Source organism: Schistocerca gregaria, chromosome 5 (genome assembly GCF_023897955.1).
Source record: "Schistocerca gregaria isolate iqSchGreg1 chromosome 5, iqSchGreg1.2, whole genome shotgun sequence".
Classification (NCBI taxonomy): domain Eukaryota; kingdom Metazoa; phylum Arthropoda; class Insecta; order Orthoptera; family Acrididae; genus Schistocerca; species Schistocerca gregaria.
This window is the reverse complement of record NC_064924.1, coordinates 399425264-399446727: the sequence shown is the minus strand read 5'-3', so window position 1 is coordinate 399446727 and position 21464 is coordinate 399425264. Positions and strand designations below refer to the sequence as shown.

At 38.6% G+C, this 21464-nt stretch overlaps 1 protein-coding gene across 2 annotated transcripts in view; it reads left to right on the top strand.

Moving 5' to 3' along the window:
- LOC126272264 (multiple C2 and transmembrane domain-containing protein) overlaps positions 1-21464 on the top strand; it is a 1046785-nt gene that overhangs the window by 974793 nt on the left and 50528 nt on the right. For both annotated transcript variants that reach the window (XM_049974999.1, XM_049975001.1), the window contains 2 exons: positions 15379-15524; positions 18295-18424. In XM_049974999.1, the coding sequence (XP_049830956.1) occupies positions 15379-15524; positions 18295-18424 (276 nt within the window). The remainder of the gene's footprint in view (positions 1-15378; positions 15525-18294; positions 18425-21464) is intronic.

Below are 21464 nucleotides of genomic sequence, written 5' to 3'. Positions count from 1 at the left end.
TATACTCTGCATTCTTAACTCAGTATTACACCTGTTGTGCTGTGTAGAAGTAAATCTTACTTTTATTGGCTTTGTATATTGAGTGGAAAATGTCTGCTAAAAGAAGAGTGTGTAATGAAGAATGTGTGTCACAGGGATTCAATTTTATTTGAAAAAGACAGTGTCCAACTGTGAAAATGTGTTGTATGTCGTAATATCCTCAGTAGCAACTCATCACTGCCTGTGTGTCTGGAATGTCATTTAATCATAAAACTAGAATTTCCTGGGATCTCTCAGCAGGAAAATGAAAAAGTCATTGAAGGGCCATACAAAATTTCTCTCTTGATAGCAAGAAACAAAAAACCTCATACCGCTGGTGAAACATTAATTAAATCTTCCATTCTTAAAGCAACCAGAACTATTTTTTGAGAATACAGTCAGTGACAAATGGACAAGATACCTCTTTCACATGACAGTGTGCTATATAGGATTGATAAACTGGTGTTGAATGTGAATGATCAGCTACTTAAATGATTGAAAAGTCTCCATTTGTTACCTTGTAATGTGATGATTCTGCTGATTTAACTCAACAGTTACACTTGATAGTATACTGCCAATGTGAGTACGAGAAGAAAATAATGGAAGAACTATTGTTTTCTAAAAACTTGCGAATACTGTCAAGAGGTACTGATGTATTTTTTACCATTAATGAATTTTTGGTTGAAAATGGTTTGTCTTGGGACAGAATTATGGAATTTGTACTGAAGGAGCACCAGCCATGTTATGTTCACATTCTGGCTTCCTAAGTATTGCCAAAGACAGAAATCTTAATCTTACTGATTCTTATTGCATGATCCAGACAAGCCCTAGCCTCTAACGCTTTACCAGAGAAACTGAACACTGCACTGGCTATCAGCGTAGTTGATGAAATTAAGTCAAATGTTGTGGGTACTCAGTTTATCTGAATCCTATGTAATGACCTGAATGCTGAACAGTGACCCTGAATTGTTTATACACAAGTCTGGTGACTTTCAAAGGGCAATATGCTTAACAGGTTGCATGAATTTGAAATAAAAGATATTACTATTTCTTTGCAGTCTTGGGATCACTGAACTTCATTCATTCATTCTCTAACGACAGCTTGATATTTTCTGTGCCATACCTTTCAGACTGCTCTGAAACCCTGAATTTGAGTCTCAAACTAGAAGGTGAAAACACCACAATAATGGATGCCAGTCATGCTATAAGAGCCATCCCAGAAAAGACATAACTGTGGAGTCACCACTTGTTGTTACTTACTTTTCATTATTCCCTTGAGTCAATGAACTTCTAGACAGGCAACAGAGCAATGCCAGTGAGTGGTGAATTGTTATCAGTGAACACCTGGAATGACTTCAAGAAGAGTTCAAACTTAATTTTCCTCATTCGTCTTCAGTAGACTGATAGTACAAATTAGCAAGATCACTCTTCACGTTTGACATACATGCACTTCCTGATGAAGTACAAGAGGATGCAGTTGAACTGAAATGTGATTTGTTTGCTAAAGAACAGCTTCAACAAATTGTGTTGGAAGAAGTTTGAGCCAATTTCTGTCTTATTTATCCAGGAGTGGCAAAAGAGGCCATAGAAATTCTTGCACAGTTCTCATTTGCATAGTTGTGTGAGGCTGGATTCTTGACACTAGCCATCATGAAAACAAAACACTCCAGACACCTGGATGTACTTCAACTAGTTCAAAACCAAACATTCAGAAGTAAGTTATATGTGAAAAGTGTTGCTCAAGTGAAAACAATATCATTCTGTATTTAAGTAGGACATTTCTGTTTACCTACCAACTTCTCTGAAACACTGTAATTTTGTAAAACTCTACCTTTGATAACGCTCTTTTACTAAAGTGTGAACTGAAGATTGCTGTCAAATATTTTTGAAAGAATGAAAAAAAAGGTGAATAATATAAGTAAATGTAAGGGGGCATGAGACATTCTGGGGTTGCAAAGGGGGCACTAGGTAAAAAAGCTTGTGAACCATTGCCTAAGAATAATGGTTGCACAATGATGTTTGCAAAAGCCATATTTACATTGGTCATAAATATTAAATGTGTCAAAAGTAAACAGTCAGTTGATCATGGAGAATAATTCTAAGGCTTTGTGTAGAGCAGTTCAAATTCTGAATGGGCAGTAATTGATAAGTGATGGTGGGTTTTTGTTGAAAGGGATATGTTGGATTGCATTTAATTTCTATGCAGTAAGCCGTAAGGTAAAAGTTAAGAATGCATATAAAGACTGGTATTATGCTTTCTGCATCATTCCTGAATGTGATTTTGCTGAGAGAGCTAGTGCATATACTGGTAACTCAAGTGGAGATTATTGTTATTGTTTTCATTGTTGCATCTGCTGTAAAATGCTGTTTGATTCATAATATAAAATGCTGGTGAATACCTGTGAAATAACCTTTCAGACATTTTTATACAATAAGCTCAATACAAACTTTGGTTTTCCTTTGTTCCCTGTTACCATTTTCAGCAGTAGTTAGTGCACACATTGTGTGGCTAACAATGCGTGCATACATATATACATACACACATACATACATACATACATACATACAGAATAGTCACCAGATTATAAATGCTGGAAATAGGTTTATTTAAATTGCACAAAGTGATATTATGACTGAAAATTTCTGTAGAACAGTTATTCGTAAAAGTGCTGTGTATAAAACTAATTAATAATTTGAGACCTCATTCAAAATGTTTGGTCCTATGGAATGTCTGAAGTAAAAATGCAAAATGTGCACATATAATTCTTGGTGACACCATCAACATTAAGTATGAGCAGGGAATAATGTTGTTCACACACATTGGTGATTACACAATATGTCACTGTGTAATGTCTACATGTGGGAACATAGCACAGGGATGAATGAATCACCACACAGGTCCATTAAATTGTGTGTATGTGGGAAGGAAGAAAGGGATATGTCATTGAGAAAATATTTTTCTTTTGTAAAATATTCATGTATCAAAGGAAACTTCAGTTGCAAAAACTCATACATTGAGAGACAGAAATGCTGGCCAGTAATATCTTTGATAGGTGAAATTTGTAGTACTGCTTATAGATACATAGATACATACACAAATAGGGCAAAACAAATTGGAATGCATTATAGAAGTGATTTGCATGCAAGGATTTTGCAACTCCTTGTTTGAAGGTATGTGGCACCTGATGACTACATGAAGATCATCCAAGCCCCGCAAATTACTGGCCAGTGATTTGTGGATGTGGAGCTAGCACCCGATAACATCCCAAACTTTTTCCAGCAGGTTAAAATGAGGTGAATTAGGTGTCAAAGATATCAATATCACTTCACTATCCTGCTCCTCAGACTACTGTACCACAATTATGGTCTTGTTGTATGGACAGTTAACTTGATAGAAGGCCCATTGCCATCAGGGAAGATATCAAACATGAAGGGATGCAAGTGGTCTGTAATAATGTTCACACAGTTCACTGCTTTCATGTTGCCTTTGATTACTTCCTTGGTCCTACAGTAGTTCAAGTGAATGTCCTTCATATCATAATACTGTCCCCACTGGACTACATTCATAGCATGGTGTATGTTTCAAGCTGCTGTTTGCCTTTATTACGGCATGTCTGAACACAACCGTCAATGTGATGAAACAAGTAAACCATTGTTTCTGACTAGCTGGTATTTTTGCATTGATCTACAGTACAAGCTTGATCATCTCTCATCCATTACAATCATGATTGATGATATGATAGGGTCAACATAGGATCATGTAGAGATTGCAGCTGTGGAGCCTTATGTTAAACAATTTGCATTGAACAGTATGCAGCAAAACACTTGTGCCCACAGCAGCATTGCACTCTGTCATTAGATCTGCCACACACTAGCACCTGTCCTGTTTCACAGAATGGGCAGCCCTCCAACCTCCACATTCTGTAATGGGGCATGAACATACACCTATTTGTGGTTTCATTGTCCTTCAACCACTTTCCGTAAATGCTCACATGGCAGCATATGAACAGCAGCCCAGCTTTCTAATTTCTGAGATGTTCATTCCCTGGCACGGGACCATAACAATCTGTTCTTCATCAAAGCTACTTATGTCAGTGGATTTCTCCATTTACAGCCCATATCTTCACTAAAACAATTACTCATTCATCTCTGTTCACCTTATTTTCTTTCTGTACTGCAACACTTACCTGCAACACAACTAAGTGCATTCGGTCTCAAGGTGGGCAGTGGTTAGAATGTTTTGTTTCTTCAGTGGATAAACATAATAGTGACACACCATTGTAGCTTTCAGAACTAGTAGATCTTTCCTTGGTGAGGAGAGAGGAATAGGTAGAGGAAGGTTAAAAAAGAGAGTCAAGTCACTCACACACAAGGATGAGAGTGACCGGGTTCCTCTCATTATGGAGTCTGAATGATGTAGCCTTCCTTTTCAAACGATTCCAACCTATCCCTCTTTCCTCAATGAGGCAGGAACTATTAGTTCTGAAAGCTAGTACAGTATTGCACTTTTACTTTGAAATACACATCATAGCAGTACTATACACTTCTCCTCCTAAAGGCAAATACTAGCTGTCTATTCGCTTTCATATTTTTTTTAAATATTTAGGTAATAATTTTGGATCTTTGTCAAAATATTCACCATGAAACAACCTGTAGAGAGAGATAATATAATTGGACTGATAAAATCCTACTAAATGGCATCAGGAGAAAACTCATACAAAATTTAAGGAAGTTTGCAAGCTTTCAGAGCCAGTGGCTCCTCTTTCTGGAAGAAGGGTTGAAGGAGAAGAAAGAGAGATGCAGGAAAAGGACTGATGAGGTTTACGGGATGGGTTATGAAAAATTCACCCAGAACCCTGGTCAGAGGATATTCTCCAGACAGGATGCGAAGGAAAGAGGTGATTACTGCTGATAAGATATGTACTCCTGGGTTGTTTTTTGGAATCAGCATTACTAAGATTTGTTGTGATGTTCCAGGAAATCTGATTTTGAATAAGGTCAGCAGGGTAATTATGTCCAGAGAAGGCTGTGGTGAAAATGGTGTTGTATTGCTGTAGAGAATCTGCATCGAAACAAATATATTTGTCTCAAATTCCAGTGCTGTATAGGAGGGAATGTTTGATACGGAAAGGATGATAACTGTCAAAATGTAAGGACTGTTGCTTGTTAATAGGTTTAATGTGAACAGAAGTGTGTAACTGACCCTTGGTGAAGGTGAGGTCAATATCAAGGAGAGTAGCATAGGATATGGTATAGATTTATATGAAATTTAATTGGGAGACTGTATGTAGAGATTCTTAAAAGGTTAACAGGTCACACTCACCATAAGTCCATACGTCAAAGATGTCACCAATGTACCTCAGCCAAACAAGTAGCCGAAGGGTTATGGATTTCAAGAAGCCCCCTCCAAGTGCCCCATGAAAAGGTTGGCATAGGAAGGAGCCATCATGGTTCCCATGGCCATGCCCCTGATTTCTTTGTATGTCTCTCCCCAAAGTTAAAGTAGTTGTTCCCAAGTATAAAGTTAATTAACGTGAGCAGGAAGGAACTCATAGGTTTGGAATCAGGTGGGTGCTGTTTGGGGTAATGTTCAGCAGCAGACAGACCAAGTACATGGGGAATATTGGTATAGAGAGAGGTGGCATCAATGGTGCCAAGCAAGATGTGTGATGGCCAGTGTCTTTATTATAGAAGGGGAGTCTTTGTACTATAGATTCCAGGTGTTACTCAGCTAAGGCAGATATACACTGAAGAGCCAAAGGAACTGGTACACCTGCCTAATATCGTGTAGGGCCCCCACTAGTATGCCGAAGTGCTGCAACACGATGTGGCATGGACTCGACTAATGTCTAAAGTAGTGATGGAGGGAATTGACACCACGAATCCTGCAGGGCTGTCCATAAATCCATAAGAGTATGAGGGGGGTGGAGATCTCTTCTGAACAGCATGTTGCAAGGCATCTCAGATATGCTCAATAATGTTCATGTCTGGGAAGTTTGGTGGCCAGCAGAAGGGTTCAGACTCAGAAGAGTGTTCCTGGAGCCACTCTGTAGCAATTCTGGATATGTGGGGTGTTGCATTGTCTTGCTGGAATTTCCCAAGTCCATCTGAATGTACAATGAACATGAATGGATGCAGGTGATCAGACAGGGTGCTTACATACATATCGCCTGTCAGTCATATCTTGACATATCGGGAGCCCCATATCACTCCAACTGCACATGTCCCACACCATTACAAAGCATCCAACAGCTTGAACATTCCCCTGCTGACACGCAGGGTCCATGGATTCACGAGGCTGTCTCCATACCTCTACACATGCATCCACTCAATAGAATTTGAAACAAGACTCGTCTGACCAGGCAAGGTTTTCCAGTCATCAACAGTCCAATGTCAGTGTTGATGGTCCCAGGTGAGGCATAAAGCTTTGTGTTGTGCAGTCATCAAGAATACATGCATGGGCCTAAAGCTCTGAAAGCCCTTATCAATGATGTTTCATTCAACAGTTCGTATAATGACACTTGTTGATGGTCCAGCACTGAAATCTGCAGCTATTTGCAGAAGGGTTGCACTTCTGTCATGGTGAACAATTGTCTTCAGTTGTTGTTGGTCCTGTTCTTGCAGGATCTTATTCCAGCAACAGCAAAGTCAGAGCTTTGATTTTTTGCAGGATTCCTGATATTCATGGTACACTTGTGAAATGGTCATATTGCAAAATCTTCACTTCATTGCTATCTCGGAGATGATGTGTCCCATTGCTCATGCACCAACTATAACACCACATTCAAACACACTTAAATCTTGATAACCTGCCATCATAACAGCAGTAACTGATCTACCAACTATACCAGACACTTGTTGTCTTATGTAGGATTTACATATTTTTGTATTTGAATACCGATGCTTCAGTGTATGTTTAGTGTCTGCTTTGTAGCCAACAAATATGGAACAGCCAGGGTGACTGGGTTTGTGGATCTTTGAAAGAACATTAAAGCTTGGTTTGGTTGGTGTAAGTAGTTTAATATGATTGCAGTGTTAGTCCTTGTGAGGGTCCTGTGGTTTTAAAGGCAGATTATACATCAGTTTGTATCACAAGGATGGGACTTTTGCAGCAGATGCCATTTGTAGAGGAATCAGAAACCTGGTGTGGACCCTCACTTACATACTGTTGTCGGTCAAGTATCACAGTGGTGGAGCACTTGTCTGCTGGCAGGATAATGATGGAGTCATCAGTTTTTAGGGAACAAAGAAACTGGTTCCTGCAAAGGATGGTTTAGGAACTTGAGAAATTATTGTGAAGCAATGTTGGATGTTAGAAAATCTTGGAAGGCTTGTAAGGGGTGATTTTGAGGTAATGGTGGTGGGTCAAGTTTGGATCATGGTCAGAACTATTCAAGGCAGGATTCAGTGTCAGGTTCACTGTTCCAAAGTTGCCCAGAACCTCCTGACTCAGGATTCTGGGTGACTTTTCTGTAACTCTTCAAATTTCTTAAACCTTGCCAATCATTTTACTTCATTCCCCTACCTTCCTCTTCAGCCCTTCTGCCAAAAGGAGCCACTGGCTCTGAAAGCTTGCACATTTCCTAAACTTTTATATGTGTTTTCTCCTGCTACCACTTACTGAGTAGATTTTTTTAATCTATCCAATTATATTAGATTTTAAAAGATTGATTATTTCAGTGACAGAGAGAGAGAGGAAGCTTTTAACCAAGATTTCTTTCAGCTTGCAAAAGACATGTAATTTGAGGAAGTGATGCTGTTTAATGATAAACTGGGAAAATTGCTAAAAGCCATGGATAAAGGCACAGCACAAGGGTCTCGCAACTACAAGTGACAAGGAAAGCAGTTAACCATTTATGGATAAGGGAAGGGCAAAATGAAAATGGCATCATGGAAGAAGGAAAGCATCAGCAACAATAAATGTACAAACAAAGATTTTGAAAAATAAGAAAAGGCATTAAAAAAAGGAAATGGCACAAAAAAATATGGCAATGGATTAAACACTGCAAATTAATATGGAATCTAATTTGTTACATATCTACTAGTTTGTTGCAATTTTTATGTAAAGTAACTGGAGTATTGTACTGTATTAATGCAGTATAGTAGTATATAGGTATATTACCATGTCTTCACAGGCAGAATCAGAAATCACAATTGCAGCAGAAGACAAAATAATTCCAAAGGAAACCAAACTTGTTATTAGTTACAGCTATTAAAAAAAAAACTTAAACTTTCTGTTATAACGTCAAGTTTAACACATATATTTCAGAATGACACAACACATATAAGTCACAGAGTAAGTTGACAAGCAAGACATGTGGACATGTTAGCATTTGAATGAGCACTGAGTCCCAGTCTAGCGGCCGCTGCTCTGCTGGCCGCTTAGGTGACGCAGCAGCTGCATGGCTGGCACAAGGGCTGCAGGCAAGTGACCATGTGTGCTATTTCAGAGTCAACGCCAGGCCAGTACACATGACAGCACGCCAGAGATTTTGTGCGAGACACACCCCAGTGCCCTTGGTGAAGGAGGCACAAGACCGAAGCACGCAAAGACACAGGTACCACAACATGTGGCAAAGCATTGTCGTGGAAAGGAGGATAACACTATCCCTAGCCGTGAGGTGGTAGCGCAAAGCATAGTAGTTCCGCAATGGATCAGAAGTCTTAGCGAACGGGCAATCTGGCCAACCCTTCTGAATACAGCGTAAAACCCGGGATAGGGTAGGGTCAGAACCCATAGCAGCCCCCAGCCTGTCCCCAGTGATGGGGAACCGGTCCACAACCCGCTGCTCAGCAACATCTAGGTGGAAACACAAAAGTTCGTCCCTATCAAATGCCAGATCAGGACCCATGGGAAGGCGAGACAGAGCATCAGAATTTGCATGTGGAGCCGTTGGCCAGAAATGAATCTCATAATTGAAACGAGACAAGTAAAGAGCCCAACGCTGGAGGCAGTGTGCAGCCTTGTCAGGAAGTGACGTTGATGGATGAAACAAGGAAACAAGTGGTTTGTGATCTGTAACAAGATGAAATTTTGAGCCATAGAGAAAAACACCAAACTTATGAAGAGCATAACTAATGGCCAAAGCTTCTTTTTCAATTTGAGAATACTTTTGTTGGGCATCTATGAGCATTTTGGGGGCATAAGCAATGGGTTGTTCCGAACCGTCAGAAAAATGGTGCACAAGGACTGCACTGATCCCATATTGAGAGGCTTCTGTGGCAAGAACAAGATGTTTGCCAGGTTGATAAGTAGCCAGGCATGGGGCCTGTTTCAGCATAGTCTTCAATTTCTGGAATTCCGCATCGCAGGACGCGGACCAGTAAAAAGGCACGTTTTTATGCAACAGGCAATGCAACGGTTGAGCCACCAAAGCCGCAGATGGTAAAAACTTGTGATAGTGTGCTATTTTCCCCAAGAAGGCCGTAGTTCCTTAACAGATGTAGGGTGAGGGGCATTAATCACAGTGACAGTTTACTGAAGCAGACGAATACCATCCCGAGAGAGTTGAAACCCCTAGTATGTGATAGATGCCTGAAAAAATTGTGATTGCACTTAAGACCAGCAGTCTGTAAGACATGAAAAAGTGTGCTGAGATTTTGAAGATGTTCTTCAGTGGTGGAGGCAGTGACAACAATGTCGTCCATGTTATTGATACACCCAGGGACAGGGAGCAATAATTGTTCCAAGAATCGCTGCAAGAGAGCAGGGGCGCTAGCAACCCTGAATGGCAAGCATTGGTATTGATAGATGCTGAAAGGCAGGTTAAGGACCAGAAACTGCTGGGAAGCAGTGTTGAGAGGAAGTTGATGATAAGCTTCTGGCAGGTCAATTTTAGAAAAACACTGGCCTCCAGCAAGTTTAGTGAACAGTTCTTCAGGACGGGACATAGGGTAAGTGTCGATGAGGCATTGAGCATTTACAGTGGCTTTGAAATCACCACAGAGACGAATATCACCATTTGGCTTAGCAACGACAATGACAGGAGAGGACTACTCACTGGAAGTGACAGGAAGCAAGACCCCTGAGGTAGTGAGACGATCCAACTCCCATTTTACCCAATCACAAAGGGCCACAGCAATGGGCCAAGCCCGAAAAACTTAGGCCGAGCAGTGGGTTTGAGTGTGATATGAGCTTCAAAGTCGTTTGCACGGCCTAACCCAGGAGAAAAAAAGGGATGAAAATGTCGTTGACAAGGAATACAGTTGAGCATAAGGAATAGCATCAGACACAATACTGACAGAGTCATCTATGTTGAACCCAAAAACACAAAAGGCATTGAAACCAAAAAGATTCTCTGCATTACTCTGGTCGACCACAAATATGGGGACAGTGCAAACGACGGATTTGTATGATACCTCAGCATTAAACTGTCCCAAGAGAGAAACCTTCTGTTTATTGTACATCCATAATTGCCGAGTGACAGGTGACAGGAGTGGAGAACCCAACTGAAGATACGTCTGAGAATTAATTATAGTGGCAGCAGAACCAGTATCCACCTGCATGCGAACATCTCGACCAAGGATTTGGACAGTGAGGAATAACTTCCATGAAAGGGAAGAAGTGCAATTGACAGACAACACAGAATCAGAATAAGCATCATGTTCATAAACATCATGTATGCGGTCGGATTTGCAAATGGAAGACACATGACCTTTCTTTTTGCAATTGTGACACACAGCCCAACATTGGGGACAATCTTCACGTGAATGTTTTGTAAAACTCCGTGGACATGAAGGAAGTTGCTGGGGGTTTTGTTGCAGTTTCTTAGCGGGTTGTTTACGGTTAGGCCGAGGCTGCGCATGGGAGCACACTGAGGCCATGTCGGCCGGCGAGGACGCGCCACACACGTCGTCAACAACACACAGAGGTTGTATTTCCCCAACATCACCCCACGCCTCTATTTGCACCCCAGTGGCGCGAGAAATTTCCAAAGACTGTGCAATGGAGAGAACTTCATCTAGAGTCGGATTTGCCAACTGAAGGGCACGTTGCTGAACTTCTTTGTCGGGCGCCGACTGGATAATAGCATCCCATACCATGGAATCGGCATAGGATTCTTTGTGAACATCAGTAACAAATTGACACTTTCAACTGAGGCCGTGAAGTTCAGCAGCCCAAGCATGATAGGATTGATGTGGCTGTTTTCGACAATGATAAAAAGCAACATGAGAAGCTACCACATGCATTTGCTTTTGAAAATAGACAGACAGAAGTGAGCACATTTCAGCAAAGGACAAAGACACAGGATCCTTCAAAGGAGCCAACTGCGACAACAACCGATACATTTGAGGTGAAATCCGTGAAAGGAACAGAGACTTACATGGTTGTTCGTCCGCGACATGAAATGCCAAGAAGTGCTGTCGAAGACGTTTTTCATAATCAGACCAGTCTTCCGCCATCTTGTCATAAGGAGGAAAAGGAGGTATAGCCAACGACAAGAAATGCCCCGCATTTGACGCCAGGATGAAATCGCGAATCATCACTGTTAGAAGCGTTTGCTGTTCAGGGAGATTTTGCAATAGTTGCCATGGAAACCTGTGGGTCAATGGTGAAAAGAAAAAATCCACTACCTTGTCGCCAATTGTTATAACATCAAGTTTAACACATATATTTCAGAATGACACAACACATATAAGTCACAGAGTAAGTTGAGAAGCAAGACATGCACACACGTTAGCATTCGAATGAGCTCTGAGTCCCAGTCTAGCGGCCGCTGCTCAGCTTGCCGCTTAGGTGGCTCAGCTGCTGCATGGCTGGCAGACAGCGCCGCACATAGAGGATGCGCCTAATTGAACGACGGCACTTTGAATGATCGGTGCGTCACAACACTTTCAGAGAATGTTTGCAACATGTACTGACATGAAAATGGAAGACAGTATATGTAAAAAACTTCTCTTTGAGCATTGTGAACACAATGACCTCCTCCCTGCTAAACAACATAGATTCTGAAGACACTGATCACGTGCAACCTAACTTATGCTTTTCCCACATGACATTCTAAAAGCCATGGATCAAGGCAGCTAGGTGGATGCAGTATTTTTGACTCCATAAAGCATTTGTTTCAGTATCACGGCACCACATATTGATGAAATTCATAAATGGAGCAGGGAGGAGGGTAACTAAGAAATGTAGAAATAGCATTAAACATGCCCATGGGAAATGCATTGTGACCATTGCTTTTCATGGTGTGACTATAGTAGCCTCAGACTTTCTGTAGATGATACTGTTATCTATAATGAAGTACTGTTTTAAGAAAAGGTACTCAGATATCCAGTCAGATGTTGATAAAATTGCAGAGTAGTGTTAAATGATTACAAAATTGTTTTAATTGTTCAGAAATGTAAAACTGCCCACTTCACAAAATGCAAGAATGTAAAGTGTAAACATCAGTGAGTCACAGCTGAAATCAGTCAACTCCTACAAATAACCAGGTGTAAAGTGAATATGAAATGATATACTCACAGAGACAAAATGACATGGCAACACCTTCTAGAACATTGCCCAAATGTGTGATACTCAACCCAATCAAAGTAAGGTGGGATATGGAATATAAACAAAGAAGAGTTGCATGACGGGTCATGGGTTTGTTTGATGTATGAGAGAGCACCACAGAAATACTGGAAAGCCTACACTTGTAGGCACTTCCAGATGGAAATCAACTGTCCTATGAAGTTTGCTTACAAAGTTTCAAGAACCGGTATTAAGGGAAGTTTTGGAACATTAGACTATGCACAGTGTGCACCGGGGCACTCCATCCAAGAATGAAATGGGTTGAAACCTTTATATTTTTGTCAAGCCTCCAAGGACTTACATCTTATGAACTAAATTAATCCTTACCAGACTATTCTCCAAACCAGTACGAATAGCTTACTGAAATTCAGTGACATTCCGTCTGAGACAAAACATTTGGACATTATCAGCCTGTCTCTCATCTAAGTTGGACTAGACATGAAAAGCATCCACTTACTGAATAGGGTTACTTAGCATTTTCCTAGTTTTTTCTGCTCACAGTGTACTCTCTACACCCAAAATTCTCAGGATAGCCATGCTATGTAACAGCATGTTAACCATCTGGGGGTTTCGTTGGAGTTATTAAAACTTAAAAAAATTATCATATTTCTTTCCTTTGTTAATGATATTGTTGTGAAGTGGAAACGTCAGAGAAACCATTAAACCCCAACATTCCTCTGGTTGATCTAATAAAATAAGTTATAGGCCTGTGTTCAGATATCCTTCTCAAGCCATGAGAAGTAACAGAAATTACTTTTAAAGTTTTTGCTGCAATCCAGTAGGCACCTGTCACAATAAGAAATGAACATCATCTGTTAGTGGTTCAAACCGCCCAGTTGATATCTTGAGAAGTGAAAGAAAGATTTCTTGAGTGATATGTCATAGTACATAATTTGACACATGCCATTGAGCATATGTGCACTTCATAATAGTGAGATAAATGGAGTGTATCTGTTTGTTTTGTGATTACAGAGAAATTATTTTGAGACAGTGCTATAGCATGGGAATGTGTTCCCTAGCCTCAGTTCACACCATTAATAAGAGCAAACATGATGTTTATATAGAGATCCAACAATTGTCGAAAAGCTGTAACTGCTCATTTATTACAGTCACAATTTTGTTGTAATAGTGTTGATTACATGTAATGCTTATTATGAGCCATCTTCTGTCATTTCAGTTTGGTTACAGTGTAACCTATCACCTTTATCATGGTACACGTCTGCTTCAACATTAAAATGCATATTTTAATGTTGAGACTGTTGAGATAGCGATGAAGTTGATATTTACAAAGTCAGTAAGCTGAAAAGATTTAAACATGCCTCATAATGGGTCAAACCGACAACCACCATGATTACATAACAACTGTGACTGAAATAAGAAATCTGTTGTATAACTGAGTTTAATTAATAGTAAAATAAGCACAGGTGTTTATGGAAACATACATACTTGCAGGCTTTCCATACTATGTCAATCATTTGAAAGTAAACAGTTTCTGTATTAGTGTAACAATGCTGTTGTCTACTGTGCAAAAACAATTTCTTAATGACTTGATAAAATGTATCGATTTGCTAGAATTACCTAACATACGTTTTGCCGTCAGTGCCATCAAGCACCTTAGGATGATCTTGAGAATTAGTTATTTAATAGATCAACTGGCCCAACAGCTTCTCAACAACAATTATTCACCATGCCTCAGAAGAGTGGGAACAAATTACAGCTTTAATGTGTCATAGTGGAAACCCTTCTTGAAATATTCAGTGCTGGAATGCCAACAAAAGATGATCCTACATCCCATTAATGACAATTTGACATATTTTGAATGAACAGCAACTAATGCATGAAAATGTTTTACTGCTTGGTGTAAGTTTATTGTTTTAATGCATTTATTTACAAAGAGAAATAAAGTCACAGACTGAGAGAGTGTCTTGCAATTGCACTCTGCCTAAGTTTATTTATTTGTTTATCAGTTACTTTACCTGGTTTTAAATGAATTTTATTTAGAAATATTTTTCTGGCAGAAGGAAAATTTCACATACCATTTTAAAATATTACCTGTTGCCCTGGAGAATACTGACAAGCCACTTTATCAAACACATACAGTTAACAAAAGAACATAAAGAAAAATCATTCTGTTGTGTTACAGTGCTTTATTCTTTCTTTATATGGAAAAATTAAAAACATTAAGTATACTAGAAGAGAATCAAAGTATGTATTTTATACAAGGTGGTATTCACAACAGTTCAATAAAGTGGACTTAACTAATCTGATGGTTTCTGTAGCTTTCATTTTACTTTTTTTCCAGGGTGAGATGTGCAGGAAATGATTCAGTTCGAGTTTATATCCGATTGCTCTCCCACTTTCTCAAAATGAAATGTTGACTGAAATTTCAGGGTAGACTAACTTTGATCAACTTTGGAACCATCCTGATTATTAATCTGTCTTTCTTAACCATATTTAGCCCATTCTAGTTTGCTGTTTTTGTATCTGTTTGTGAACTATTAATTAATTTTGAATTATCATGCTAAACTCTGTAAAATGTAGCATGTATGTATGATTTTTCTATTGCAGTTTTGATTTCTCAAAATTGACATAGATCACTATCTGTGTACTACATCCTTTATATTTTCCCTGTGTCATGAAAGTTCCTAGATGGCTCCCTCTAGTTCAATGGGAGTTATTCCCTTATGTTGTAACACTAGACCTATCATCCTCCCCCTTCTTCTGCTCCATTATTTTTCACATGTTCCTTTCCTTGCTAATTCCATGAAGAACCTCTTTATTTCTTATCTTATTCATTGCTCCTTATAGCTTTCATGTGGTGTTCAACCAGTTTTATCATATTACAGATTCGTGCAAGTGTGAGAACATTAAATCCAAAAGAAGAAAAATATATGCAAGGAGAAGTAAAATTCAAACGCCAAGTCTTTGTCAGGAATGTAATGAGGCTAAAGGCAATCATTATGAACATCATAGACATAACAAAATATGTTCAGTGAGTATTTATTGTATTATTTGTTTTTGTGAATACAATGTTCCAGTAATCATAGTTGTGTGTTTATTTTTGTATACAAGTAAACAGATGAAATGTAAATCTGAGACCAAATATCCTTGTCTCTCACTCCTCACAAAGGCACATATTGTAATATTAAAGCAAGCTATTTTCACAATTACTCCTCTGCCTCGAAAATAGTACAATTTTTAATGTTTAGTGGTTGCTAGGGAATTTCAGTTGACAACTTTTTTCTTGAACTTTGAGGATATTTATAAATTATAATTTCTGGATTCACACCTTTCTTTAAAAACTGCAACCCATTCATGTTAAATAATGAATGTTCTTGTTGAAGATTGCCCTTATAACTACATTCGGTTTAAACCACTTTTCTGCTCCTGAAGATATTGTTGAACCAAATGGCAATAATAAGTTCCACAAATAAAATTAAAACTAAAGAGAATTAAGTTCATAAAACTGTATATAGAATAATGGATTGCATTTTAAGTCAGTAGCATTTTATTCAGAAATAGTGTAATTTTTAAAATGAAACTAAATTGTGTTTACCTACCCAACAGTATGCCAGATCACAGCCACACCAAAATCTTTTACCTTGACAAGTAACATTCTATCATTATACTACTAAATTAGACCCACAAAATGCTAATCATGGCTTCAATTTACCAAAGATTGTTCTCTCGCCATATTAAGACATGCTACATCATAATGCTCTTAGCTTGGTGCTTCCATAAGAAATAGTAGGTCAGAAAGTGTCTTATACAAACCTTTCTGAAATAAAACTTAATCTGATTGTTTTTACTGACTTTTATCTACATGAAGTAATAATACATTGATACTCTATTCTGCACTCTCAGAGGACAATGATCTACAAAATGAGCTATTCGAACATCCTCTGATGGACTGACTAAGAATTTGGTCTCCCATAATTATTTCTCTTGGGGCTCCTAACTTGAAATTGAATATGGTCTAACTACAGCTATACAATAGAAATTATCTCAAGATGGATTAATGAATAACACTCATTAATTAGAGAATACAATACTGTACAATTCAGTGAAATGGAGGATTATAGTACAACCTTTCTTTAGCAATTAAAATAAATAATTCTATAGAATGGCGAGGACAAGTGTTAAAAAAAAGGCAACTACTACTTCCTTTCTTTTGAGTGTAATGGTTTATGAACTATTGCTCCCAGATAATGTTTACCAATTTGGGCAGAGCCTTATTCTTTGCTGGTCTTATAAACCAGTGCTGTAAATGGATAAAGAACTTCAAAACTCACCAGAATGAGGTTGCTGCTGTGGGTTGATATTTTAGATGCAGCAGTAGACAAGTACTATTTATGTTTTAAGTGTCTCCCCTCTTATTGCAGTTGTTCTGAAACATGTGAATTGTATCAGCCTCTCTGAATAAATTACTGTTCCTTTTTGCAGTCTTATCCAGAGCTTGTAAACTGTCTTGATAAATCTTACTTTTTTGCCTTCACCAGATCCTCTGAGATTTCTGCTGTGTCACTTAATTGCCTTTCTTTCCAAAATTCTTCCTTAAAAATATTTGCTAATGATCTCATATGTCTAAACAAATTACCTAAATGTTTTGTTAGTGTACTTTAATGTTGAAGTTATAGTTACTACATGAAATGTGTATCTAACTTTTCAGTTGATGATGTATCAATTTCATTTTGTCTCAAATTGAAATTAATGTGATGACATTCTGAATATTATCACAATGAAATGAACACCCTTAGCTGCTTACAAGTGTTGACATACGTCAACGGGGACAGATGAAAATGTGTGCCCCGACCGGGACTCGAACCCGGGATGTCCTGCTTACATGGCAAACGCTCTATCCATCTGAGCCACCAAGGACACAGATGACAGCGCGACTGCAGGGATTTATCTCTGGCACGCCTACCGCAAAACCCACACTCTCATCGTGTTGTCCCTCACTACATTTGTAGTGCCCCCGCCCATTATACTCATTACTCGTGGTGCGTTGCCAATTCCCGTTAGAGTTCGGCACTGTTTGTGCATTAACACAGAAGAAGAAGATGGTAAAGTGGCCGGGGAGCCTTAACTATTTATATACTAAGATGGTATCTGTTCGGACATGTCCGAAAGAACAGATACCATCTTAGTATATATATTCTGAATATTGTTTTTGATCATGACCAACCTTATATCATTATATCTTAATATTCACCTCAAAGTGAACCAATAATTGTGTAAAAATGCCCACTCACCCACATTTGTGAACAGATGATAAATGTGTTGTAGAGTCATTTATGAATACTATGACTGGATATGTACAGGTATTTCATAATACTTCAGCCTGTAGTTAAGATGATTTGCATGCTCTTTCTTTCCTACATATGAGTGTGTACTATTTACAGCAACCCGTTTCATTATGATGTGATTCAGGTGCACTCTGTGTAATTTTGTTATGTTACTTTAGTTTGACTGCCATAAGACAATGACATTTCAGTCAATTAGCAGTTTATAACAATAATGTTTTCTGCATTTTGTGAAAAAGTATTCAGCTGATATGAGGATGTCCAAATTTGAATGTTAACTTTTCATGAACATTCCACACCGCATTTTGATACCCAGTTAATTTCTTAAATGCTGAGATCTCAAGGGATTTACCATAGAAAAAAATCACCACTCTATTGTTATCCATGCATAAGATTAATTACTTCTCAACAAAAATCATATATGATGGTTGATGTACTTAGCATTTTTTCCTCTTACAGGAGCTGTTTTGAGTGGGAATCGACACCAAGAAGTATTATATCATTTGTGATTTTCATATTTCTGTGTTACTATTTTGAACCATATATGATTCCAGTAGCACTGCTGCTGATCTTCTTCAAGTCATATATAGTGAGTATATCTTTTTTGTGATGTTTGCATAAATTATTTTTCTTAATTTTTAAGACTTATTGTAACACTATAAACAAATCTGAGGTCTCAAATTTTGCGTCTGAGGATCAGTAGCGAAACCAGTCTTTGGTTGTGGGGGCATGCACGATGGGCACTGTTTCTTTGGGAGCACTGATCTGTGATAGGTAATAAAGAAATGATGACTACTAAAAGGAAAATGGAAGAGGGGTGGGGGGTAGAAGAAGGTGAGTGAAGGAAAAGGAGAAGGAAAGTCCAAGATGAAATGGGGGAAGAATTGCAGACCAGTAAATTGGGAAAATGTCTGAGATCAATTGAAACGAAATCATCAGGAACAATTGAGTGATTTGGAGCAGTGAAAGAAAGCACAGAAGGTATTTTTATTAAGTCATTCATCTATACATAGGAAACTGGTTACATTTTTGTATAACTTTTATTTTCGCTTGTATAAAACAAATATAATTCAGCCATTCCCTATCACAGGAGTGCGTGCAGCCAGCATACATTTTTCTTTTTTCCACCCTATGTGGTTTTTTTTTTTTTTTTTTTTTTTTTTTTTTTTTTTTTTTTTTTTTTTGGGGGGGGGGGGGTGGGGGGAGGAATGGGCAGGATTTGAGGAGCTTTTCAGTTATGAGAAATAAGACTAACACTTTGTTGCTGATGTGGCATGTTAGAAAAAAAGAGATTATTTTTCACTACCTAATTTTTGTACATGTACTAGGTAGGAATATTGTTGTATGGCAAACAAAAGACAGTTGCTATGCACCAGAAAAGGAATGTTCTGTGTTAACCTCATAGAGACTGTATGTTGTTTATGATGATTTTTAAAAACTGAGTTTTACCATGTTTTTCATTCTGTGGGAATACAGTATACTGACAAGTGTGGATGGAAGGAGTGCTCAGGTGATAATTAAACAAACAAATGAGGAAAGGTCAGCAGAAATGGTGAGGATGGTGTTGAACAAAGTCAAAGTTTGCCATGAGTGCCAATTACTCTGATTACACTGGAAGCAAGGACTGTTAGTTTCTTGGGTTTCAATAGTAATCCTAATTAACAGATCATCAAAAAATACTAGGTATGTCAGAGGCACAAAGTGACAAGTGAAAGTAATGTTTCGGTGAATCTCAGACATTTCACGCAGAGGAGATGAAAATTAAGAATGAAAGTGCTATAAAATTTTCTGCCCAACATAATTTTACTCATTACTGTTGTCAGTAAAACAGGGTGTAACAGAATGATAACCATAACCATAAACATCAAAGTGTTGTAGAAAGCGTCTTGAACAAATTGTGAATTGGAATCCATATCCAGGAGCATCTAATTTATAGGTGCCAATGCCTGCTGCTAGACATCGTCTTTGGCAGCAAGTGTGAGTTAGTAACTAATAATCTGCATGCTGACCTTCTCACAGTGGACCAAATGCAGACCTTCTCACAGTGGGCCTTCCAACATGCAGGTCATTAGACAGTACTGAATGCATCTATGCATATTGCAACAACACTACTTGCAGTCCATCGATGTACAACCTTGATATGTCTGACAGTGGTGGCACAAAAAATATCCAAGTACCAATGTTTGAACAAGTTTGTTTATCAAAGACTAATAGCATGTCTACTCTGACATGGACTGAAACCAAACATAAAATGAGTCTCTTTTTGAACACAATATTTTGTGCATCTGAAGGCTGGTTAGATTGTTCATTAAACACACACTTTAATAAAAAGTCCCATAGGCTGCTCAGTGTTAAACTATAAACTGAATGAAGAAGTTTAATCAAAATTTTCTAAGGCCAGCATGTATCTGTTTGAAACTAAAAAAGGAATAAATTTACAAGTCAACTATGACCCCATCTTCTTCAGAGAAGTCACAAACACTTTTAAGTCCATAGTTGGCAGCTCCAGGGGTTGCTAAGTCAGAAGGGAATGGCAGCAAAGTCATGGAGGCAGCTGAAATATGCTCACTATTTTTGTATACTTGAATTTAGCATATTTCATAACAGTACTCACTTTTCCATGAAATTTTTATAAGATGATATTTGACTTTTTGTGTTGGGTTCAGTCCTCTAGTGAAAGTATGATTCCATAATGCTGTTTCATCGGCTGCAGAAATGTCCTGGTTCAATGTGTTTGAATCATTTTTGATGCTTCAAATACCATTTCTCCGAATGCGCTTCCTTCTTGATGTTTATATAAAAAAGTAGTAGAATAAGTTATTTTTGATGGTCACTTGCAAATTATTATAATGGGGACCTACACATTGTTCCACTGTCACACACTGAGAGTTTACTGCGACTGACTACGGTCAAAGATGACTCCAGCATCAAAGACATTTCACACAACACACAAGCTTCCACTTGTAACCAGTCTCTTTGATATTCTTCATCACATCTACTAATATTAATCAATATGCTGTTACTCTCAAACATATAAGCAAATTAGCATAAAATAAGGCAAATTACAATTCACAAAAAATATTCTGACAAAAATATAAGAAAACATTTACAACCTCCCTCATTAGATTTGGTATCGACAGATCCGGTAGAAAATAACTCATCTCCCAAATCCATTACACAGCTCTGAAGTGAGTATCCTGACTCATACACTCCTGGAAATTGAAATAAGAACACCGTGAATTCATTGTCCCAGGAAGGGGGAACTTTATTGACACATTCCTGGGGTCAGATACATCACATGATCACACTGACAGAACCACAGGCACATAGACACAGGCAATAGAGCATGCACAATGTCGGCACTACTACAGTGTATATCCACCTTTCGTAGCAATGCAGGCTCCTATTCTCCCATGGAGACGATCGTAGAGATGCTGGATGTAGTCTTGTGGAACGGCTTGCCATGCCATTTCCACCTGGCGCCTCAGTTGGACCAGCGTTCGTGCTGGACGTGCAGACCGCGTGAGACGACGCTTCATCCAGTCCCAAACATGCTCAATGGGGGACAGATCCGGAGATCTTGCTGGCCAGGGTAGTTGACTTACACCTTCTAGAGCACGTTGGGTGGC